At 38.3% G+C, this 26,529-nt stretch overlaps 1 protein-coding gene across 1 annotated transcript; it reads right to left on the minus strand.

Annotated features, from left to right (window-relative positions):
- Positions 1-1,236: 1,236 nt before the first annotated feature.
- On the minus strand, positions 1,237-23,148 carry LOC131232440 (serine/threonine-protein kinase BLUS1-like). The gene is made up of 23 exons (XM_058228665.1): positions 22,820-23,148; positions 15,886-16,140; positions 15,658-15,782; positions 15,472-15,516; positions 14,416-14,497; positions 12,272-12,340; positions 11,850-12,020; positions 11,693-11,758; positions 9,769-9,837; positions 9,547-9,618; positions 9,333-9,394; positions 7,272-7,550; positions 6,009-6,145; positions 5,721-5,815; positions 5,618-5,656; positions 5,469-5,528; positions 5,002-5,103; positions 4,829-4,880; positions 4,685-4,740; positions 2,985-3,049; positions 2,743-2,794; positions 1,802-1,942; positions 1,237-1,713 (listed from the first exon to the last, which is right to left on the minus strand). Exons 1-22 carry the CDS (start codon positions 22,991-22,993, stop codon positions 1,871-1,873), a joined length of 2,199 nt encoding a protein of 732 aa, XP_058084648.1. The 5' UTR covers positions 22,994-23,148; the 3' UTR covers positions 1,237-1,713; positions 1,802-1,870.
- Between the last annotated feature and the right edge of the window lie 3,381 nt (positions 23,149-26,529).

The following is a 26,529-nucleotide window of genomic DNA, read 5'->3' on the forward strand; positions in this document are numbered from 1 at the left end:
TCGCGGGACTCTCATTGTAGTTGTTTCTACTCTCACTCGTCTCCGAATTGTGACAGTTTTACAAAATCAATGGATTAAAAAACATGCAGTTTTGGTCCTTCGTATGATTAGATCAATCTAAATTTTAGAATGGGCTTCGAAACAGCGAAATACATAGTTAGGTCTTTAACACGTGCCTTGGGCTTTACAGTAACAAGCGGAGCTAGGCAACTAGTGATGGAGGCACATCCAACCAGTGATCTGATCCTGGCCATCCAATCAATGGATAAGATAAAGCCATTCCTCATCCATTATACTAGAAAAGAGTTGATAAGTTATTTAGACCGTCCACTATGTATGGTCCAATTTTGATTGCTCATCCCGCTAAAGGCAATTTCATTGGATGACACAGACCACTGAATAATACCAAACATGGTTGTGAAAATGGATGGTCCATGTTGATTATGCTAGAGAAAGGTCAATTATCAATCTATACCGTCCATCGTAGGCACCTACCTCCCTGGTGTCAGTGTTGAAACTCTTGTGAGTCTACCACTGAGCCATGAATGAGACCCAGGCACCTTACCTTTGATTGCCCACCCCTCTTGAGAATCACTTTGGATTGTCCTAGAGATACATCAATAAATAAGTAGAACAAATTTTAGAAACCTATGACCAACAATCTGGACCATCCATCATGTGGGGCCAGCTTTGATTGCTGCCCTTAAAAATCAATTTGAATTGGATGATCCTAACCATAGTTTGCCAAGAAGTAAAGTCAATATGCACCCAAAATGCATCTGACTCGGCTTCAATTCACCCGACTTGGGGTCAACTCAGTGAGTCAATCAGGGATTCAGGTTTGAGTCCACTCAACTTAAGTTGACCATGAAAAGGAAAGGGAGGAGGATGGAGGAGAATATTTATACATTTTTTTAAAAAAAAAAATTAATTTTAATTTTTATCCACAGCTGACCCATGGTGTCCTGAATCAATCCAACCCAGTGACAGGATGAGTCCGAGTCCAAGTGGAGTTTGCCAAATCATCTGATCAACGGATATGAAAGACCAGCTTTTTCGCAAAGAGCATCGATCTGGAACACATTTGTTGCTCACTTCTACATGGAAAGTGTTTTTTTTTTTTTTTTTAGGTGATTGAGAATTTGGTTTGATTGGTCCTGCAATAATCCAGATCTCAGCAGACGTTTAATTTCCAGATTTATATGAAACGTTTAGGGCATCTGATTACACAATATATCAGCCTGGAATGTTTAAGGTATGATTCATTTGCCCTGTTTACATATTTAAAAATAATAATAATAATAACAAAGAAACCACAACCTTTTATGTGCATCTAATCCATTTACAGTGACAAGACAATCATGGTGCAACCCAACCTCGGGTTGTATCATTTACCAGCAATATAAAGTTTTGTTGGACTTAACCATAAGCACAGAAAAACACAAGGGTTCGTGTGAAACAGGCGATACCACCACCACCACTGAAATCCCCACCAGGCAACTGGCCACTATGACTCGGCCAGTGATAGTCAAATTGATATTTGATAGCTCTGTTTGAACAAATGAAGGGCATGCCAAGGACATGTATATCATGAGCAGTTCTGTTTATTTACCGACTGAGAAGGCTTTCATTTCTTGCAGCAAATTCCTTCAATAAATGGTTTGGAAGCATGGTCTAAGGATTTGGGGGCCTTCACTGCTTCTCTCTAAAGCTCTGTTGGAGGAACGGTCACAAGCAGTTAGCCAAAAGAACAAAATGGAAACATTGATTATGGGTGAAGGTTATGGATGATAGCCCTTACCTGAATCTGCACTAGTCTTTGTACAACCCTGGTTTTCTTTTTCATTTCTTTTTTAATTTTTAATTTTTATCAGGAGTCCTTTTCTCCTCTTCGGCTCCTATCTTCTTCTCGACCATATGCAGCATTTAACTGCTGTTGTAACTGGAAAATGAAATGCAAATGAATCCAAGTAGGAAGTGACAAAGAAAATTACTCAAAAATTCCTCATATTGATAATCAATAATTTGTTTCCATGATTTTCTTAAGATGTATCAGTGGCCATCTTATTCTATAAATTAATTGGAAATGAGCAAATAAAATAATGCACGGGCATTTTTACACCGGGCTTGAGTGGGGTAGCCTGTGGGATGCGGGGACACACTCGAGGTGGGTGGCCCATGTGAAGCGGAACCCATGTGAAGTGGGGCCCATGAGGTGGTTCAGCCAAGGCCCTAACCCATGCGATGTGGAGCCTAGGCTATGAGATAAAGGGATTGATTCGCCACTCTCTATCAGTTCAAGCTTTTAGAGCAAGTGATTAATTGTCCTGCATCAAAGTGGTATCAGAGCGGGAGGTCTTGTATTCAAGTCTCCTCACCGGAGGTGATTAATGCAAGGGCATTTTCACACTGGGATCGAGTGGGGTAGCCTGTGGGATGTGGGGCCCACAAGGGCAAGGCATTTTCACATCGGGCTTGAGTGGAGTAGCCTGTGGGATGCGGTACACTTTCATGAGTTATGAACAGGAACCACTATACATTCACGTGAATGCATGCACATACTGTGAAAGTTTTGCTAGCTAGAATTTGTCATCCAATGCAAAAGCACCTTTCTGTCATTGACTATTTTGGCAGTGACATGCATGCACACATACATACACATGCTAATCTTCAAAGTTCCACTGGATAGTTTGTCTTTTTGTGAAAAGAAAGCGTAGATAAAATCCATCCCAAGTAACTCACCTCTATGTGTTTCAACTTTGCTGCAGTCAATTCCTCAGTGAGATTAATCATCCTGCAAAGAAAAAGAAAAGAGAGAGAAAACAATGACTTTGCATTTAGTGCTTGTAACCCAAATTTCTATTCTCATTAGTCCTCAGAAATCTGAAGTGGATAAACAATACCACAACCACAACAAGAGCATAATGTCATAACATTATGGTCACATCCGAGTACTTGACTGGATTCACATGATGTTGTCCTACCTGGCTTGTAGCTCTGAAATCTTGATAAGCAGCAACCGCTCTCTTTCAGAGGTACCCATTTCAGCCTGTTGAAAAGTGGAAAGAAGAAAGTTCTTTTGTAAGTAAACAAATAAAAGTTGTCTCAGCTATGATATAGTGGAGATTAGAAGAAATTATTGTCTACGAAGCACATTTTAAAAAAAAAATTAACCACTAAAATGATTGTCTATGAATGGGGATGTAAATAGCATATGAAATCAGAAAAGTCCCAAGTTGGCTATGAAAAATGGCAAGTATCCTGACACAACACTCTCTCATACTTGAAGATTTTCTATATATGGAACCAGTGTTCGAAATATAGGTATCGCGTTATGTATCGCATCCTTGGGATGCAGATACATATCAGTTATCGCACGGGATATATTGTTTATATCGGGTAATTTATCGCATTTTTTGGGAAACATAGGGAAACATTGGGAAAATGGTTGAAATTTTTAATGAAACTTCAAGGATTGTTGAAAAAGACCTTAATACACACTTTTAAATCATAACAACTCAAAAAAGATGTGCACATAATAGGTTTTCTTTGTATAGGGTCCTAAGCTATGTGTTGTCTAACTGAATTAATGCAACTATATTCAAATTGAATGCATAACATTTTGAGTGTACGTGATGATTATTTCATCGAACACTTCTAAATACTTCAAAATTAGTCTCAATTGACAGCTGGTTGAAGGGAAATTTAAATTTATTATTTTTTAGTATTTTAATAATTTTTAATATTAAATTTTAATTAAAAAATAATTTTCATTTTTTTGAAAATTGACAAGGACTTAACAAGTCAGTAGATCAGCCCTCATACATGCATGATTTCATGTTCGGAGTGTAACATTGCAAGAAATTTGGGAGAAATTGGAGAAATTTTGATTATTCTTAACTTTTCCCAAATCAGACCACCTACACTCAAATTTCAAAATTTGAGTGTATATGATGATTATTTCATCAAATACTCCTAAATACTTCAGAATTAGTCTCAATTGATAGCTAGTTGAAGGAAAATTTTGGAAAAAAACATGGAGAACATGAAGAACCAATGGAGATCAAAATCAAAGCTCTAATTCCGTGATTTTTCATGCAAAACATGAATAACCAATAGATTTATAACCATTTGACACTGATTTCACATAATTTCAAAAAAAAAAAATAAGGATCGAAAATTGAAAATGCTCACCAAAGCGAACATGCGGGATATATTGGCACTACTTGTGCGTTTCGTATCGCACAGGTGGGATGCAAGATATATCGTGAGATATATCGATCGATATTGTCAATATTTAAAACATTGTATGGAACCAGTACCACCAGCAATGTTTATGATCTGTCAATGGGCCAGGCCTTTGGTTGTTTTTTACCTGGATTTTGAACTGATAAGGCTGCCCTACTGAGGACCTATTCAATTTTTTATTTATTTATTTTTCTCTGCTCAGCCCAGGCCCAGCCATTGACAGCCTTAGCAAAGAACTTGGACCAGTTACATTTCTGAGAAAACTGAAGTAATTGGTATTAGATGTCCTTCAGAAACATTAGCTAATTATTAGGTGCTAAGCATTCTTCAACAGGGAGTTCAACTTTCCATAAAGAACACAGGATATGAACCTCTTCAGAAAGGTTGGTTCTGTGGTTTGTCTAAAACAACTAGACAATAGAAAATATCAACTTACAAGTGCATCATTCTCTGAGTTTTGGGTTGGCAAAGGCACCATCCCAGTTTGAAAAGCTGAAAAACAATTTCAGTGCTCAGATTAAACTTCTACAGAAACATAGTTGTTAATATAATGAGCCGCCACAATCTATTTTCCACTCACCACCCACTACCTCTGTTTGCTGCAAGCTATTCAACAAAGTCACAATGATATCCTGAGACAACAAAAGAATGTCCAGGTACAAGATTAATTATAGCTGTTCTGGGGAAATGTTAAATTTTCCATTGCTATACAGATACAAAATTTTCTAATGTAATCAAATAGTTCTGCATTACTTGCTGTAATGCAGTCTGCTGAAAAAGATTCTGAAGGTGAGGCATGAGAACTGAAGCAGGTATTGGATTGTTGCCGACCTCCTTGGGTGGCTGACTGTTGGCCTGAACAAAGAGAGAAAGAATGTGGCATCAGTTAGAAATAGACACGAGGATTAAGAAAGAAACAACAATGCAACATCAGATTAAGAAAACACCATTCAGTCATCCAATACGTATTGGTTTTTGGCCTAGATGTACATAATTTTTTGTGCCTTGGTCACAACACCAGATACAGCCCTTAGGGTGACTTTGCCAAGTTGATGTTTTGTACAGGTACTTCCTTTTCTCATTTTTACCAATAAAAAAATGTATGCAAGTTTGAATCCAAACAAAATACTACGTGTTTCGTTCACTTTGAGACACAGTTCCAATATATCACGTGGGAGACATACAACTAGTGAAGAAATTAACGAGTTTAGTAAACTTGCCACTTGTCGAGAATCAGCCAGCCAATCACCAACACTGGCAGATTTTCTTAGAGGAGAACCCTGAAAACCATAATACTAAAATGTAAAAAGACAACTAGAAAAGAACGATCTTGAAATTATGAACTATATTCCTGACGCTAACTACTAACCTGGGAAGATCTTCGTGAGAACGTACATGATGGCATATCCTGCAATACTTGTTTCCTTTAGTCAAGGTGATTCAATTTAGAAGAAAGATATAAGAAGGTGTACCTTTACAAGGTCCAAACTTTCTGATGTTACTGAAAAGCGGCCTTTTATTTGTACCACATTAGGCTTTGGCTTATCCTCCAAAGAATCTCTGAATCCTATAGAAGAAACAGAGAGGATAACCATATAAGGTTCACTTAGCCCTAGAAATTCCAACCATTGTCAAAGCAAGAAGTGGACAATGATGCCATGTTGCACCAGCAGTGATTTATTTTATTTTATTTTATTTATTATTATTATTTTTTTTACAGTATGTCATGAAAATAATGTGTATAAATCTAACAGATTTACCTCCTGAAGATCTTATGGGAGCTGATAAACTGTTTGCAGAAGCTCGGTTTGAAAGCATTAGCGGACCACTAAAACTTGGGGCTTTCCTTACAACACGCTTACCCTTCTCATTTGCAGGCTGATTTTCGCCCTCCCACCTAATAACAGTAACAAACAGAAAACCTGATGCATCTCATCTTTGGAGCATATAAAACTGCTTTGACACTTGAACATGACAGCAATGAAATGAAAGTAATGATAAAATAACACCAGTTCACAAACAAGAAAAGTCAAGATCATGTGTGTAGAACCTTCTACTGTATTATAACTGAATCAGTAGTGCTTTTGTTTGGCTGGTTACATCAGTCACGACATAACAAGCTTCAGAGTTTCCCAGATATGACATCCAGTTTTAAAAGTGAGACGGTAAGGTGGAAGACAAGATGATTCTAGTTTTGTAATTTGCTCAATTCACACTAAAGAACACAAAATCAATCTGTTATTTCTCACTTCTAGAAGGAAAAAGTCACGGTTTTAATAAAAAGGAAAAGAATGAGCTGATCCAATGGATCTTTCAGGAAAAAAGAAAAGAAAAAGAGCTGATCCAATGGAAAATGAACTGCAGAATTAAATTTCACAATGAGCAGTCTATACACTGGACGGTCTGGTTACATCAAATGTGCACAAGTTCATACAGGAGGAGATTAGAAATAAATGGATAATGGAATAGTACAATGAGCAAAACTTCAAAAAAGTTCTCATTTGGATAGCCATCCCATTCAAACTGCAGTGCAGAGAATGATAAAAAATTGTGCATAAGATACTGATACACTAACAATATTCTGTATTTTACAGCTGGCTTTTGATAAGGAAGCCTTAGCATGGAATGAAGACATTTAACTCCAAATATCAGTTCAATCACTCAATCATTTATATCATTATTATGGACTTTCCTACCGCATCAAGTATCAGTTCTGACCTGACAATTTCCTCATAAAACCCCACAACCTAAATATCAGTTCAGAATATATTGAAAGAATGCTGACATTGCTGAATCATGGCATTTATCAACTCTCTAGACTAAAGCCATATACATTCTGAGGTCAGTTCAGCTGTGTTGAACTAGCAAAGGTGGGAATGATAGAACAAATACACATCTCTGAACTGGAGAATGCCATTTCAAGATCTTAGAAAGATCAATATCGTTTTGATTCTTTTACTAATAACTAGTGTTCAAAATAAATTCATATATTAGTGCGATAAAGGGAAGGAAAACAAATGAACCTTTCGCAGAAGGGCTCCCTTTCTGAGAAAGAATGAGTAAGGACGTTGGTAGGCATGAGGGGACCACTACGAGTTGGAGGGGTTTTTCCTGCTTCACTTCTATGTCCACGCCCAAATTCCTTTCTTGGTGTTGACAATATTGGATCGTCAGTTGATCCATCTTTCTCATCTTTGCAAAGATTTTCTTGGTTGCGAGAATCAAGTGAATCAGTTTCCAAGATTTCCTCTTTTGCAATAAGAGACTTGGACTCTGACAATTCACCACCACTATTGCTACCTCTGCAAGGAAGTAGAAAAAACTTGAGTGCTAAAATATGCAAGTGGCCTTATCCATAATCCAAAGAACATCCAGCAACACAATTTCATAGTGAACTTTGAGCTATAAGATTTGAAGTAAGAAAACAGTTAAAGTCTAGATGATTCAGAACAGATTTGTCATCCAACACAAATGCAGTACCTCGGAATATAAGTTGTGCATCCAGGCAGGCAGAGATGGAAATCAACGGCAAGACTTTAATAATAAATCTGGACTCAAATGATAATCATCCCACATTTGGTTTCTCCCAAGATGGTTAATAATGGCTTGCAGCCTATAGTAGAGAAAGCCATGCAGTTTTTGGCATCATTTAAGAATCAGTTTTAGCATATTGTATCGGTCACCACCGGTACAGGTCATATCATCCTGTATCAGGTTGCTTCAGATCATATAGTCATATCATTCATTGACCATACCAGTACATATCAGGCGATATGTACTGGTTTCGGCCAATACTATAAACCTTGGTTTTTGCTAAAATAATCATGAGAATCACACCAAAATTACTGCTAAAAGCATTATATCATACTTCTATGCTTGATTGGATGTTTGACTTGAATAAGTAAATGCACATGTTATAGAATGGTTGCCTGAATGTTCTTCAAGAGAAAGGGATGGCTCTTTCACTTAGAAACTTCTCAACAATATTTGATGAAATTGTGATGTAGAAAATCTCTTGATTGCCATGACTTCGCATAGAACTCTAAAAGAAACCACGTAAAAGACTCTGAATTAAACAGATCGCAAAAAAGAGGCCGTATGACCCAGGATGATATCATGATGGGAATCTTCATCAAATCAGTGCCGTTGATTAGCGGTCCAGTTAACTTGACTAGAGATGGAGTAAGCCCTTCAAATCTTGCCTCATATGGCCAATGTCTAAGACACCATCAGCATGCCGAAGCACATGACTGGGATCCGATGAGGCCTGTGATTTGCTTCAAATCAATGATGCATCCACTTTTTGAGATGGCCCCTAGATTTCATTCACAATAGATTACATTCTCCACAGCTTGGAATCTTCAGACAATCCCCATCTAATGGCATTTTGGTAATGACAGCAAAACAGAGAAAAAGTAAAAAATTCTTGAAAATTTTCTCAACTGTAACTTTCTCCTTAATAGAGTCCACTGCACCTATTGGCCTGGAATTTTATTTTGTTTCTTAATTTTGGCCTTATCATTCCTAGAAAGCACTCCTATTCTAGAACTGAGTAAATTCTCATATTTCCTTTGGTAGATTGCCAAACTACTGCTAGACGCTTACTCTTCTCTCTGCTCAAGCCAATTTAATTATCCATTGCTTCTATACCGATTCATTATGAACATCTGGTGATGGGAAAACCACCAGTAGCTTCCACGTCTTCCTAATCGATCTATCATCCCATTGAAGAACAGAAAAGAAGATAACAGAAAGCAATGTCTACAAAGAATAGTTCAAAACCCCTAAAACTCAAATATAGAAACACAGTATACAATTGCATTGATGGAGATCGATGGCTACTTGGCGGAAGTATACAATTGTATTGATGGACCACAAACAGTAACAACACAAGCACAAGAGCACCATGTTCATAGAATTAAAAAACCAAACAAGAACAACATAAATCAGTGTGGTCATAACATGCTATAAATTTCAGAATCCAGAAACATATCAAGTTTGAACTTGATATGAGCTCCAAATGAGGCAGCCAAGATGCTGATATTTAGGAACTTGCGTAACTTCAGATCTCTCTTATGCTATACCTGCCATTAATGTCATTTGTCGACATTGAATTCCCCATAAGAGGTCTAGAAAGAGATGGAGCCTGACAATAATAAACAAGTACACCGTAAGCTTTTCTTTCACTAAAAATCAAGCAAAACAAAGAAAGAAACAAGAGAATCTGTTCAAAATACCAGCATATGGATTTGAAATATTGGGAATAAATTTAAGTAAACAAAGGGAGAACCAACCAACCTTTTCATCAAGTGTTTGCCTGAAATTTTCTTCTTGCTTCATTCCAGTCAGGTCATCATCATCATCTTGAACCTGAAGAAGCAGGGAGAAATTAGCAAAGCAATCCGCCAGTGTTCAAAGTTCAGAATTTGTAATTAAGAGTCAAGCTGGCAAGCCAAGTGCTCCAAGAGATCAACTTCTAAAATATGAAAATGGTTGGAATTTAGAGGAAATAGATCACACCAGTGATGCTTGAGCTTTCAAATCCTCGACATCAAAGTTCCATGCACTAACACCTCGCTTGTACTCACTCTGGTAGGAAGCATAGGAAAGAATGTCAAGAACACAACATCAAGACTGCACATAAATAGATGCTCATTTCATCGTCTATATAATCAAGAGAAAGTGGAGTGACATCTTAGAAACAGAGTAACAATTACTAATAGATACTCTGTTAACCAAAAAGCTTACTCTTTGTATATTAATCAGTACTGACACAAGAAAACCATGGTTAAAATCTGTCTATGTTATGGGCTTACATGAACCTGTTCATTAATTTCAGTTCCTACTTGATACCTAAACATAACATGTGTTATAATTGAATGGCACACAAGCAGTCAAATAATCAGATGAGTACAAAACCAGACAGGATCAGCTAATTGACCTGTCAGAAATCATTTTGGGAAAAGAAATTGTTCAATCATGAATTTGATTTTGAAAGCAGGTGGATCAGCTGATTTTCTTTTGTATCTGTCAATTGACCCCATCAGGTATGGTCGGACTTCGATTGAAATCAGGTGAATCAGGTGATTTCCTTTTGTATCTGTCAATTGAACCCAACTGGTATGTCAGACAATTCTTCAACCTTAATTTAATGCCAATGGTCATCTTTGAGTTCTAGGGTGTCTCTGGGATTTTCTTGCCTTGGACCAACATTCTGGCAGATTTTGTAAACTTTAAGTGGCTTGTGTGCCGGTGTGTTGTACCATAAATCCTAGAAGTTAACATACTTCTCCAATATAGAAGCTAAAACACTTTAAACCCTATTTTAGGATGTCTGGAGGTGGTCCTGAAGTACTTGAACAAGAACTTCTGATTCAAGAATTATGCATTAACCTCAAGATTGTAAGTAGTACAAGGAGACTGCGAGTAATATTGGGCAGTCAGGCCTTTTCATGTATCAAGTTATGTAGATTTCTTTAAGTTGCATCTCAACTATGTTGCTCGAAACAAGGAAAGCAATACTGTTTCCATTTCAGTGGTCAAATCCAGCAGAACAAGCATTGATGGAACCAACATAAATGTGCATCCATGTATAGCTGATTTTTAGTAGTGAGTACATCATCTAATAATTAGCCTTGCAAAAAGAATACTGGGTATTAATAACATGATATTGTTTCATAGGCCAATTATGATGTTTCCTTTTGGTGGGTCAACTTAAACAATCACACTGATTCCACCATATACTTTTTTCCCTATTGCCAAAAACAACAGTAATAGTAATTAACCATAGTTTAATTATTTTACTATGTATAAGACATTCTAAGACCTGCGTGAGTCAACAGAAGCCATTACCTAGTCATTAACTTAAAAAGTTTTGTGCACTAATGCCACACTATTTCTTTATAAGAGGATTATTGTGCATTTTCATCTCTGCAGATCAAATTTTCAACCATTCACAATACTGTCACAACATATTGAGTCGTTTTTTCTTTGGAAAATCAAATCAAAGCATGTTGATCAAGTAATTAATCTGCAACAAGTGCAACTAACATAAAATACAAACACTATGAACTTATTCACTCCAAACTGTGTATATTTACGATGATAGATTGTTTATAGTCACGTTGGTATCCAAGAGAAGGCTCGAATCAATCACTGAAAAAATACATGCAGTTCAGCTAAGTAATCAATTTCCAAAAAGTGCAACTAACATAAAACAGAAACACTAAGATTTATTCACTTCTCAATCATCTCTAGTTCTGATGATGGAGTCTTAGGGGTTGTGTTGCTAATTCAAGGGGAGGTTTGAATCAAATTACTGATAACAATATGCACTGAATAGTACAATAGGCATACTAAAATAGAAAGAACCCTCTGATCAGTGAAGATTATTTCCAAAAGAGCACGTACCCAATTGTAAGAAACAATCTAAGTAATTTCTAACCTGTGATATTGCTTCTTGTTCTGCTGATGGCATTTTCTTCAGAGCTAACTGTGCAGCATCCTTGAGCTGCATGGAGTTTATGAGTTCATTAAATTTCTATCGAACACCACGGCAAGAGAAAGCACAGACTCTGCATAATGTCCATAAGGTGGCTAACCTGGAGAGCTTTTACACGATCCCAAAGTGATGGCAAATCAGCTAAAAGATTTTTCACAGAAAGCTCTACAGGCTTTGCATTTTTGAAAAAAGAATGTTTTAGCAACTTTTCAGCTGTTGGCCTCTTTGATTGATCTTTCACCAAGCACATGGCAACCATTTCTTTAAAAGACTGATCACAACTGGAAATCACTTATTAGAACATTATTTAACAGTTATACCATATAGCAAATCAATGTATACCAGATATCATAATGTAACCATTAAACAAACACATCTCTTCAACTTCTTATTTTTCATCTCCTAATGTATTCCACTTATGCATGTCATAAACAGGCACAAAATGGAGATAAAACAGAATATCAATGGCATGGATATGGTTAACCTTCAAAGCCAGTCTTTATTCAGAAAGACAACTGATACCTTGGAAAATCTTTTATCTCGGTCATAATCAAGTCCAGGTGGGGCATTCTGGATGGTCATCAGAAGAACCTGTAGACATCAAAAATGCATCAGCAAGTCCAAGCCACTAGTATAGTAGATGCATGAAAATTTCTTAATTTCATGTGCTTATAGTCTTGAACTCTCAAATTTGAGATCTCCTTATTGATCATCCAGGTCTCATACTCCATTGTCACATTTACATATTTACATCCACATTTCATATTCCAGTATCACATTTTTCATCCAAAACAATACATATAATGCAAGTCTTGTGAAACAGATCAGTTGCAATCATTATCCTCCAAAGACAACAAAACATTATTCATGATGTATAGAATAACTAAAACGCAAAGCATTTCAAATAAAACTCATTTGCAACAAGAAGATTCCAAATGGTATCACCGGAAAAACAGAAGATATCAGAAGAAAAGAAACATTATTTAATAGACTTACATAGTCATTTTGGCATCAAAGAATGACTGCAAAATACGTGTAGAATTAGAGTATGTGCAAGATTATTTGGCTGTAATCCCAAATCATCTTTATATATATATATATATATATATATATATATATATATATATATATATATATATATATATATATATATATATAAAAACATGGTACACGATGGCTGTCATAACTATAAGCTTGAATATGAATCATTTATAATGCAAGATTATTTGGCCCCTCACTGCATTATTGCAGGCCAAAGTGACCCACACTTCAGTTGAGTTCTTTAAGTAACTATTACACAAAGCTTTGGAAAACATAAGCCCCGGGAAAGAAGCACTAGGGTTTCTCAAAAAAGAAACTTAACAAAATCCTACATCATCATCATCAGCAGCAGCATACCTAGTCACACAAGCACGCGCGCGCACACGCACACACACACACACACACTGCTGGTGATACAATTACTACTGCTACTAACATACACCTGTGAGTCTATAATGTAACTTGGTATAACACAGGTTATAGGATACATATACAGATATTCACTAATCCTGCCTAACTACACAGCAGTGGATGTGCCAATATGGGAAACATGTGATATCTGAGAAATCCAACATGTGGGCCACACGCACAGATCGGTTACTGATTAGGATCCCGGTAATAAGCACACCTGATGTTTGTGACATGCAGGAGCCTCCATCGTGCTGTCTGGAATTGAGCTCCATGCCATATGTACCACAGTGGAGCCTCGTATAGCGTTGGCAGGTGTGATTACCAGTGTAGTACCTTGCAACATTGGCAGGTGCAACTACCCGTAGGAAAAGCAAATTGCCAGGATAGAAGAGGTTTACTACAATACATATTTGGGAGTCAATGGATAAACCAATTTGTCCATGTGTTAGGATTAGCAAACCAATATAATAGAAGGGGTTTACTACAATACATATTGGATAAACCAACTAAATAGTGGAACCCACAGTCAGTGAGCCACATTCACAAAATCATCAGTTGAACGATCATATCCTCTGATTCATGGACGCCTGTTTGTTGAGATAGGATCATTGGATATTTTTCATTTTAATAGTCCAATAAATACTCACATCATCAAACAAGTGTAACTTTTGGTTCTTGATACATCTAAACTAGGATCTATAATTTGGACAGTTTAATTTGAATTGTATGCCATGTATGCTGTTTCTAATTACTTTTTTAGTGTGTGCATATCATCCACCACACTCTGCCAGAGCATTAAAGTTAAATTGTAATTATAATGCATTACGATGTTTGTCTGTCGCAACTTCCTATGTTGTTCCAATGAGTCATGCATTATGATGTTTGTCTGTCAGAACTTCCTATAATTTACTTACGTGTTGCACTTGGGATTATTGACTTGATAATGTTACTTGAGATCTAAGAAACATGGACTTAAATCAGAAATCCAAGTCGAAAAGATAGAATGCAGCATTTAGAGACCATTTGCTTCCAATATTTGAAGTATTCTGAATAAAATGTCTATAAAACGGGGTGTAAAATATATATTTTGTTAAAAAGGTTTAAGATAGTCCACTTCTGGAGGACAGCAGGAATATACAAAGGAAAGACAATTCAGAGATGGCTTAACATAAAAAAGCAATGTATTCAGAATAAGAAGGCACAGAGATATATACCTTCATTGGAGGATACTTGGAAAAGGGAGCATGTCCATGAGCCAACTCCAGGGCAGTTATTCCAAATGACCAGATGTCAGCTCTGTAAAAAGACATTGCAGTTACCCAGGTCACAGGCACAATTATTGAATACCAATACACAAGTCAGATAAATGTCAGCGTGCTTCACTTATGAACAGAAATGGTAGGTTCAACCAGCATTGACAAGCTACAATGCCCTAAAGCATGAGAAAGCAATTTGGATAAGCTTAAGTGGTAACTAATTCTTTTACACTGAGTTTCAATAATACGCTCACACTGGTGATTCAAATGCTAATGCGCAGAAAAGGGAACCCAGCTATAAATCCCTAAATTCATCAACTGAAAACAGTTGAAAGCAACAATAGCAAGTGCTATTGGTGGATACAACACTGGCTACATAAACTAGTTTAGAATTTGAGAAGCACACATCAAATAGGGATATAGCATTTCCATTCATGTAAGGATCCCTGCACATCACAGATACTCTCTTTGGAGATAGCACCCAGATGACCATGCCATGACAAAATTTCACAATATCCTCGTTGAGATCTAATGACTCGGTTAAATGACCAAGTTTGGCCATAGATACACGACAAACCAGGAAGAAAAAGTCAGCAAGGGTTGAGGAAGACACTCATAAATCCCTGAAGCAGCAAGCATAAATATAAGTTGTAATTTGATTGTGTTAATGTGCTGTCATCTCCTACCGTGTTAAACCATGACTGTGAGTGGCATCTAGCAAAGAAATATTTGCACATGCAACTGCTAAGTTAAAGTTTTTTACTTGCTGTGATACCGTGCAAGTAAAAAAAAAAAATTGTAAATTATCATATACTATGATACTACTAGTATTACGTGTATGCATATTAATTTGTACCATATTAGAAATACACATACTAATATGTCAATCTTAAAAATGAAAAATATTCTTAGGCATTTCAAAGAGTATGATTTTGCTTAGCAAGATATTTCTTTCTGAAAGAGTAGAAACATAGCAAGCAGCTCAAAGTTGTATAAAACGGGACAAACGCTCACTTGAAATCATATCCGCTTCCAGGCTGCAAGACCTCTGGGGCCATCCTGTAGAAAGGAAAGTAAATGAAGTTCTGACATGTGGAATATTAACAAGATTTGAAGGGTAAATACGATCACATTATAGTTCAAGCACTAATTAGAAAATAATAAAATAGAAATTGTTAGATAAGAAAGGTTATATCTCACCAGCATGGAGTCCCTACAAAAGTATTTCTTGCACGTTGCCTATCACCCTTGTCAAACATGCAAGCTGAAACACCAAAGTCTCCAAGCTTCACTGCCCCATTGCTATCAAGCAGGATATTTCCAGCCTACAAAGAAAAATATGATTGAAGTATACAGTTTTCTAATCTTTTGAAGATAAATTTATTTACTGAAGGAACTCATCAAAGAAAACAATTGAGTTCAAATTACCTTGACATCACGATGGATATGTCCATGTAGATGGAGATACTCGAGAGCCTTAAGAGTCTCTTTAAGAATAGAGCTAATTGCAGACTCCTCAAACCCATTTGGATAAGCTATCTTCATTAGGTGCAAACAAGAACCCTCTGCCATGAATGGCATGACCACCCAAAGAAACTGCTCAACAACAAATGAGCAATATGCTCTAATTACATTTGGGTGGTCAATTAAGCTCATTGTTTGAGCCTCCCTCCGAATGTCATCCTACAAACACATCTCCATCAAACAAAGGACTCCGAGGAAAGTATATGAAAATAAGACCGGCCATGAAAAGATGTATAATCCAGATAGATCTTAGGTATGATTCTTAGCGTGGCTATAATCCAGTTTTCTCACAAAAATAAAAAATAAAAAATGTGTGTGTGTTAGACAAGCCAAATATTAAAGAATCAAAAGCTACAGATGCCATATAAGTCAGGTGTGATGCCAAAAACAGTGCATCCCACTGGTGAAAACAAGAAAGAGAAATTTATGACCATAAGAAAGTATATATACAAAAGAAAGTAAAATAAATAATTAGTTAAATTTATAGGAGGAAAAATATGTTTACAACAATAGATTATCTTTTTTACCAACTCAACTTATTTAGTTCATCATGATACAGAATTATATTAGTGAGCTAGCAAACAATGACTTCCTACTATGAAACCTAGCAAATACTAAGCTACTAGCCAAATCTCCCCTTTTTGGTGCTTGGAACCATTTCATCATTTTCTCATTCTATTAACAATTGCTCAACCAGAGAACCAATTAATAATAATAATAATAATAATAATAATAATAATAATAATAATAAAAAGATCAGCAATTGACAGATGCTAGGAAACAATTTGACTTCAAAATTTGACCAAATATATCTCAAAAATTCATTTTTGGGACCTCCACCTAATGCAGGGGCATTTTTACACTGGGCTCGAGTGGGGTCGCCTGTGGGATGCAGGGGCACACTTGGGGCGGGTGACCCATGCGATTTGGGGCCCACGGGGGAGGTCTCGTGTTCGAGACTCCTTACTAGGGGTGATTAATGCGAATTTCACACCGGACTCGAATGGGGTAGCCCGTGGGATGCGAGAACACACTCAGGGTGGGCGGCCCATGTGATTTGAGGTCCGCGAAGGGGGTTCGGCCGAGGTCTTAACTCATGAGATGTGGGGCTTGGGCTATAAGATAAAGGGATTAATTCCCCATACTCTAACAGTTCGAGCTTTTAGAGCAAGTGGTTAATTGTCGTGCATCACCACCTTTACTTCTCCGGTGCATTTCTGATCTCCATAGAGAACCCACTGAAAACCTTCAAGAAAGTCAATCCCACAAGTGTCCCTTCTCTCTTGAAAGTGTCCATGTCTAGTAGGCACGTTGTACACTACCTAAACTTTCCTCTTTCTACCCTTCTACACCATGAATACAATATCGAACATATGTATCCTTGCAACTGCTTTAGTAGAGATATCAGTGAGTTGATCTTTAAAAGGAAGTTGTGGAGAACTTATAGCACCAATTGAGAGTTTCTTCAAGATGAAGTGACAACAAACTTCCATATTTTTAGTGCGCTCATGAAATACCAAATTAGAGGCGATATGCTTCACAGACAGACAAGTGGAACAGGCAAAGAATGGGAACTCCCAACTTGGAGAGATTATCGTAACCACAGGGCCTCACTAATGACGCATCCCATGGACCGATACTCAGCCTCTATAGAAGAAAGGGCCATGATCGATTGTTTTTTTCTTTTCCAAGAAACTAAGTTACCACCAACAAATGTACAAAAGCCTATAGTGGATTGCCCGTCGTTTGTAGACCTTGCCCAATTAGCATCACAGTAGGTAGATAGTGTTAGATGTCCATGGTCGGTATAAAGAATCCCCTTTCTTGGGGCTAACTTGACATAGTGAAGTATGCGATGAACCACGTCAAGCTGATGTGAACATGGTGTCTGCATGAACTAACTATGCTAACGTCATAAGCTACATAAGGACATGTGGTAGACAGATATACGAGCCTTCCAACTAATCTTTGATACTAAGAAGGATCCTCAAGAGGAAAAAAATTCTTGTGAAAATAACCGACGATTCACCGCTATAGGTGAGTCCATAGGATGTGATCCAATCATGCCAGTGGTTTTCAAGAGATTGAGGGCAAACTTTCGCTAAAAAAACTAAAGATGCCATTAGGAGAACAAGCTACTTCGATCCCAAGAAAATTCCGTAACGGCCCACAATCTTTTATTTCAAACTCGCGAGCGGAAAATGCCTTAGGAGAAAATCTCATCCAAACTATTGGTTGGCACCAAAATGTCGTCCATATAAACGACAATGATAATTAGGAAGATTCATGCTTCTTAACAAACACGGGACAATTTAAAGTACAATGATGAAACCCAATTTGAAGCACAGCAATACTGAAGCACTCAAACTAAGCATGAGGGGATTATTTGAGACCCATATAATACCTTCTTCGGACGCACATTTTTCCTTCTAACCCGAGAGGTTGAAATCCTAGAGGTACTCACATATAAATTTCCTCCTATAAGTCCTTGCAGTGGAAATCATTCTTAACATTGAGCAGATTGATGGGCCACTTTCGATGAGCAACAATGGGAAGACGAATACGATTAGAGGTGAGCGTAGGCACTAGAGAGAATGTATTGTGATAATCAATCCCAGACTTCTAAGTGAATCCTTTAGTAACAAACTGAACTTTGTGCCGAGCAATTGTGCCCTCTAGATTGTACTTGAGTATAGACCAACTTACACCCTTCCACATGACGCTCGTGAGGAAGGGGAACTAGCTCCCAAATCCCTTATCTATCAAGGGCAACAATCTCATCAAGCATCGCTACCTTCCATCATGGATCTTTTAGGGCCTCTAAAACTATAGAAGGAACAAAAATAGACTAAATGGTAGAAAGTAATGCATGAAAGGATGGTGAGAAACAACAATAAGAGACATGATTACCAATTGGGTGAGTGATACTACAATCGCTACAATACCAAGCTGGTGGTATAATGGTACATTTGGCTTTCCAAACTGCAATGGGAAGATCGCCAGGGTCTATAACTGACAAGTCAGGGTCAGATGAGGTAGGACGATGAGTCTTAATGTCTACTTGCTCAATTGTGGTGGTGCCATTCAAAACTAGAAGATGGCGAGATGAAGCGGATATGTTGGTTCCAAAGTAGGGGACTTAATGCAGGGGCATTTTCACACTGGGCTCGAGTGGGGTCGCTTGTGAGATGCAGGGGCACACTCGGGGTGGGTGCGGCCCATGGAGGAGGTCTCGTGTTTGAGACTCCTTACCAGGGGTGATTAATGCCCATTTCACACCAGGCTCGAGTGGGGTAGCCCGTGGGATGCGGGGACACACTCGGGGTGGGCGGCCTATGTGATTTGGGGCCCACGAAGGAGGTTCGGTCGAGGTCTTAACCTATGCAATGTGGGGCCTGGGCTATGAGATAAAGGGATTAATTCGCCATACTCTAACAGTTTGAGCTTTTAGAGCAAGTGGTTAATTGTCCTGCATCAGGACTTCCTTAAAAAAAGTGACAGCTTTAGAAATCTATTTACATCCAATGACTGGAGAGTAGCACCTATAACCCTTTCGAGAGCCGAGAAGCCAAGAAAAATACAACAAATTCAAGGAGATGTGAGTTTATCATGTGAGGGTCCCACAACATGGACAAAGCATATGCATCCAAACACTTTAGGAGATATGCTGAATATAGGAGAATTAGTGATGGTGAGTCTATCTTGATCAATCGAAAAACCTGTCGCCCATGCTATCCAGATTACTTATCATCCAAGACAATGTTGGTAGCCCTCCAATGTGGAGCAAATCACTTAAGATGAGAATGCCCAAAAAAATGGATGTTGAAAGATATCCCCCAACGGATAGCTAGAGGTGGCAAAGGGTCAGCCTGCCTGGCCAGGCACAACCTAGTGAAAGGGCCAGGGCTTGGGCTAGTAAACTTGTCCTGAGGACTGGGCTTGGGCTTGAAATCTAAGCCCAATGTTTGGGCTAGGCTGGACTAGGGCCAATGACGAATAACTCGGCCCACCTAGCTGAGCCCATTGCTCTAGTGTAATACTATATAGTACTTAAGTATTAGTAATGTAGACTACAGAGTTCGTGTACTAGTTCATATATATAATACCTTAAAAACTCTAACACTCTAGTAGTGAGGTGGATGATGCATAGGCACTCATAAACTGTCCAAATTGTGGACCCCAATTTAGATGGTAAATGGTACATTAATTGATGCGGACATCAATGGTGCACCATTTAGAGTGTACCAGAGGAGGAGGCGCCATCGACAAAGTACTGGAGTGGAGGAGTTGATGTAGATGGATGTTAGGTCCATCGGACCCATTTTTTTACGCGCTAGGAGTACAGGAGCGGCATGACCGCACCCTGACCATAGATCCATTGGTTGGATTTTACACCCTACCACATGGGTGTTTTAGTTTTAGACGTTTTTGTTCTTTTTCTTATTTTAGGGGCTTTATTGCACTTTCTTTACTTTTCATTTTTTTTTGTTATTTTTCTTGTTTTCAGGGGCTTTAGTGCACTTTTACTTTTTTCATAGCTTATATATACGTTGTGAGAAACCCTATGTTCACTACTATTGAATGAATAGAAATTCGTCTCTTTTCTTCCTCTTTATTCAAGAGATTAGAGTTTTAAGATTGGTCCTTGGGTGTTGAGGATTCCGCTCCGATTTCAGGTTTCCTTCTTTCCAGATCTTCGAGGTGTAGGAAAAGGTAAAAATCATCCTCCTCCTTTTCTTTTGACGACAAAAGGACATGTACTTTCTTCATCTCGAACCCTTCATTCTTTACCCCTTTCGTTCCTCTCCGAATATCCTCTTTTTAGTTTGAACGGAAAAGATGGATGGTTAGTCAGCAGAATCAAATCCAAACTTGACTGTAGACTGACTTATGCTAGATTTGGGATATTCTCATATCCCTAGGTCCTCCCTTTTTACTGTTTACGCAGTTTTATGCTAAGAGGCATGATCTTGACAGAATGACCTCATCTTTGTTTTGAAGTTTACCTAATTCCGTTGACTGGAAACGGTTAGTTAATTGGTGTATTTATTTGAACATTCTTTAACCTGATTATACATGCATCTAGGATTAGGTTATCATATGTCCCTGCATCATTAATGCACTCAGTTAATTCCATGCATATGGTGGATAATTGGGTGAGGCATATGCTTAGCTGATGAATGATCTTATTTCACACAGGTGTGTTACAAAAAGAAAAGAAAAAAACCTTGATACTCTAAAAGAGAATGATGATTCATAAACATGGACTAGCCACTTGTAAATCAGATATACATGTATCATATGTGTAACTTATCTTTAACTTACAAGGCTGGCCCTGACCCAACCTTGATCTGGCACAATCGGAGCCTATCCCAACCTTCTAGCCAGAGGGCCAGGGATGGGGCTTCTTTAGTCCATTCGGGCTTTGGCTGGGCCACAACCATGGCTAAGGGCTCAAGGGCTGGGCCTAGGTTAGCCCTAGGCCCAACCGTAGTTAGCCCTGGCTCTAGCCTAGGCCACTACTATCCCCGTGGATATAACATGAACCCATGGTTCATTTCAACTTCTAAAACTGAGGGGATTTGTGGAGCCATCCTTACTAGATCATAGGTAGTAAACAATTTGATTTAACGAGAAATGATCTGGTGGGCTAAATGCATTATGGCATTACAATACATCTAATGGGAGAGCCATCAGCTCTAATCAAACCAACTACATGCGAGATACACAGAAACGGTAGTCACAGAAGTATTTGTCCAGTGAAGTAAACAGTATCCTATAATTAACAAAAAAATTCTGAGTGAACTCATTTACAGAAGAAGAGCTCTCTAAAATTATGATGACTATAAAACAATCTGCAGAAAAGGACCATTCATGACATGAGATACTACGTAACATGTGGAGCTAATTTGGATGTCTGGAAGAAACTCAAAGGCTGCATTTGGATGCAAAGGTAAATTGAATGTGAAATTTCAGTACAGTAAAGAGGAAATGACCAAATGGTAGTGACATTTCCTAGTATTCGTAATGAGGAAGTAACCCTCAAGTTGCATTTTACATTGCTTCCAAGTCCCTACTGAGAGTATCCTTATGGTAATTTGGAGCTCAGTCATACCAAGGGAAGTATACTTTGGCCTTTTCTGCTCTATTGAACTAATTTATTGCAAGTATATTCGATAGTGCACCCAAACACGGCCTTAATTAATCAGTCCACCATATCCATAGTAAATTGGAGCAGAAAAATGCATCAGCCTCTCTACCGTGCAACTTCTGAGTTGGAGTTCTTTCTGAACCTGTACCCAAAGATGGCCCATTTCCACACAAAAATGGCATATGTATATCTTCGATTTGGATTGGAGTTATCTGAGCACCAAGCTGCATAGAACCTCTCACATCCACCTCAGGAACCATGAACACCCAAACACGGCCCAAATTACAAAGTAAGCTCCATTCCAATATAAACTACTAGTTTTACAGGAGTAGCATACTACTGCAATTTCTATGGCCGGTCCCCAAAACCAAACCTTTTTATGCCACAGTCAGCTGCATATAACCAAACAAATCCAAAAGCCATAAAAACATCACGCCCATCGAAACCAAAACAAGTCCAAAACCTAACTTCAATAATCAAATTTCATAAATCAAAGAGACTGCAAAAACTAAACCTAAAACGGATAAAATCGAAACAGAAACAAAACAGTATCTGCAACCAAACCAAAACCTAACTTAATCGATTTCCAATTTCCAATTAAACCGCAAATAAATAAATAAATAAATAAAGGCATGTTTTCTTATAAATCTAAGAAATTCAGCTGACATTAAAGGGAGAGAGACGAACAAGATTACTGTTACAGCGATCGAAATCCAAGCATTTGACAGCGACGATCTCATTAGAAGGGATATATATCGCTCTATATACCGTTGCGCTGGCGCCATATCCGACTTCTTCTAGAAGCTTGTAATCCGAGGGAGAAGCAGAGTAGGTTTTCCGACCGCTCCCCATCCTCCCCATAGCCAGGGAACCGCTCTTGGACCGGGAAAAAAAAAAAAAACCGGCCGTAAACCGGCAAAGCAAAAGAGCGAGAGAAACCGAAGAGTTAGTCTTGGTTTTTTTTGTTTTTTTTTTCCTTTTCAACGTTTTATCGTTTCGTTGACTGCAATTAGAAACTGAGAGCGAGCGAGCCATGGAGGCGGGTCATGGGATGGGAGATCCCGATTGATGACGCGGCAGAGAGAGAGGAGCTGATTGGTGAGAAGACACGTGGATACAGTACGGTAAGGGACAGTGGGCCCGCAGTACAGCACGGACCGTATTCGCGAATCTTTCTTTGGATGGGAAGAAAGTGGATGTCTCGTCTTGCGGGCTGGCACGGCTGAGGAGAAATCGGGAAATGTAATGCGTATCCGTGATATTGTCGGGGAGACGTCAACGAAATCGGCGCCATCGTGGGAAGATCTAACGTGCGCGCGAAGCGTAATTTCTTCATTAGGATTTACGGACAGAGAGGCGGGACAGGAATCCTCTGCCACACCATTGCGAAAAATACGCTAGTTTGTGGGGACAAAATTTTTTATATGTAAAATCCTCTCCGTCTATCAGATCCGATGCACGTTAGCAGGTCTTAAACCCAAAAATGAGTTAGATATACGAGTCAGATCGTCTACACCGCATGGAAAAATGGGGATGGGATGCCAACCATAGGTTTGTGGGTGGGCCAGCATGATTTTAATCTTTCATCAAAACCATTAAATAGTTTTAAATCACCATGATGAAGAGAATATACAAGTGTGATCCCGATACAAAAATAACCATTAAATAGTTTTAAATCACCTGTGTGATCTTAGCGGTTTTGAGGACAGTTTTATATTGTTCCCATTGGAGATTCTCATATTAGTATTTGATCAGTATTATATTATATATACGGTCATAATAATGTTTTTCACTTGATTGACGGATTGGATTTTACATATTCAACATGGTGGACCCCACAGAGCTCGGGTGTTTTATTCTCTGCATAAAACAGGTATAATAGACAATTCTGGTCAGGAGGGCTTTCCTTTTCGCGCTGGAAATTGCGAGAGAGAGCACAGTCAAGGGATGCATGGGGAGGGGAGATGATGCGGTAGAGCAGGTAGAACCTGAATATCGTAGTACTCTCTTCCAAAATACATAAGTGGAGGGGTAATATTCCAATCGAGACCGTTCATCTAGTGGATCCATCATTCATGGATCGTATGCGAGAAATAATTCATATTAGATAATTCTATATATCATTTTTTCACTTTTTAACTGAACGTAGACCGTTATACTATTTTTGTTTTCTGTTTTCAGTTTGAAACCCACGAATCAGATGGTTAGGATTTCCATACACTGTAGGAGAAACTAAACGGACGTTCCAGATCTGAATATTAATATCCCACGATTCTTGCAAAGATGCCTCCACCATATTACGGTTCTTACCGGCTTAACCGCATCAACGTCTCTTGTCCGTGTGAGCATTTACTGTGTCCAGCTCATTCTTTAAAGTGAACCATAGGATTCTCTCCGGAGGCCATGGTTTAGTGATCTCAGCCGTGGACTCGATGGGCCCTCCAAGGTCAGGGTGCTCTGGCATCCGAGAACTTCCATATACGACCGATAGTGCAATATTTCGCTTTCTTAATTTGGTAACCATAGTATTGGGTCTTTATTCCATTCAATGGGGAGAGTATCACTCTTGGGAAGTAGTTTGATATTCTCCCGGCGTGTTAGCCTCACGCATGTTCTCTGGCTGCAATCATGATTTCTACTAAACAGGGACAGTGGAAAGAGTTTGCTTGAACACTTCCCAAGCACGGCAATAAGATGTGTCCTGATTCTAGCCACTTGGATATGGCTTTTTCTAACAATAGAAATTGTTGCAGATTAAATCTGGGTGACTTTCCGCTTGGACTATCGAACTTTGAATCACTCCGACGTCTTGAACCTGCACAATCACAACGAGTAAAGGAGACCCTGGTCTAAGCAGCGGACCCTCCAATGCCTAAGTCAGGTAAAGGAAATCTGGGTGTAATTTCGTGTGTAGAGAGAGAGTGTGAGATATTGCGTCCATGTTTCCTCATTATGAGATACTATTTATACCTCTCACCCGGAAAGGGCATGTCCGTATAACTCGGCGCACTTCGGGGCACTCACTACCTCCCGTGGGAGACTCGGATGCTCAATCGTCTTATGGTCATGCAGACGTGGGTGGTTGAATAACTGTCTCTAGTCGTGCAGTAGTGGGGCAGCTTGAGATCCCACAAGTAGATCCCGGTCTGAGCGGTCTGAGCTTCACACCGACTACTTCGGCCTTGAATTACTTCGAACCAATAGCCTCGGGCGTAACTAGGGCCGAGCTGGGAGTCCTTTCCTTTGGTTGTTTTCGCAATTCTAGACTTACTCTTGAGTCTCCGGTCGGATCTGAATGGTGTCAAACCTTGGAGTTGAGTAGAGTTGGATCTTCCTATAACAGAAACCATTCAAACCTTTGATTTAATTACGTTACAAAGGAATTAGAATGCCAGAAACACTCTTAAATTAAACATTTCAAACCTACTCATTATACAAAAGTTTATAATAACCATTAATATCTAAAGTAAACTAGTCCAACTCACTCGGCTTGAAATTGATTTGCTCTATTTTAGACGATGTTCGTAATGCAATAGGAGCATGGGACAATAAACTTTCAGGGGTCTATCGAATGTTGTCTCATTATACCAGTGCACTCAATGTATGAAAACCTAAACCATTTTTGTATGTCAAACTTGAAGACTAGACCAACCTTTGAAGTTTATATAAGGGACTTTCCTACTTTCAAATTTAATATCAATTCAATCTTTCAGCTCTCTTTCTTATTTCAAATCTCTGCAATGTTTAACTCGAAGACTGGATTAGATTAACCAAAAGAAACAATTGTGGAGATTTGAAGTGAGAAAGAGAGTTGAAAGATTGAACTGATATTAAATTCAGAACCAAAGAAGTCTCTTATATAAACTGCAAAGGTTGCCTTGAATGGGTGTGTACGTACCCCTGCCAATGGTCATGGTTATTGTTTTTTCTTTTTTTTTTAAAAAAGTGCGTATGGTTCGTGGCATACACCACTACAAGAGAAAATGCCCTTGTTGCTTTTTGGAAAATTTGAAGGAAAATTCTTTTATTTAATTTCGAAATACCAAAATACAATGATCTCCAATATATTTCAAAATAAAAACTTTCAAATTATACATGAATAATTGTGCATTATATCGATGTTTAATATACTTGAATCGATATTTAGAATAGAGAAGGTAGGTTTACAGGAGTTAGGTGACAGGCAATGTTGAATTGGATTCCTATTAATGTAAAATGGCTATGCATATCATTCACACAATTGTTTTGATATAAATGGTTCTAAACAAAAAAAGTCCCTTATATAAATTTCAAAGTTTGCTTCAAATGGGTGTGTACGCACCCCTACTAACCATCAAGACAAATTTACTTTGTTACTAGAGTTGTACGCGAGTTAAATTGAGTCGAGCTTGGCCAGT

Source organism: Magnolia sinica, chromosome 18 (assembly GCF_029962835.1).
Source record: "Magnolia sinica isolate HGM2019 chromosome 18, MsV1, whole genome shotgun sequence".
Classification (NCBI taxonomy): domain Eukaryota; kingdom Viridiplantae; phylum Streptophyta; class Magnoliopsida; order Magnoliales; family Magnoliaceae; genus Magnolia; species Magnolia sinica.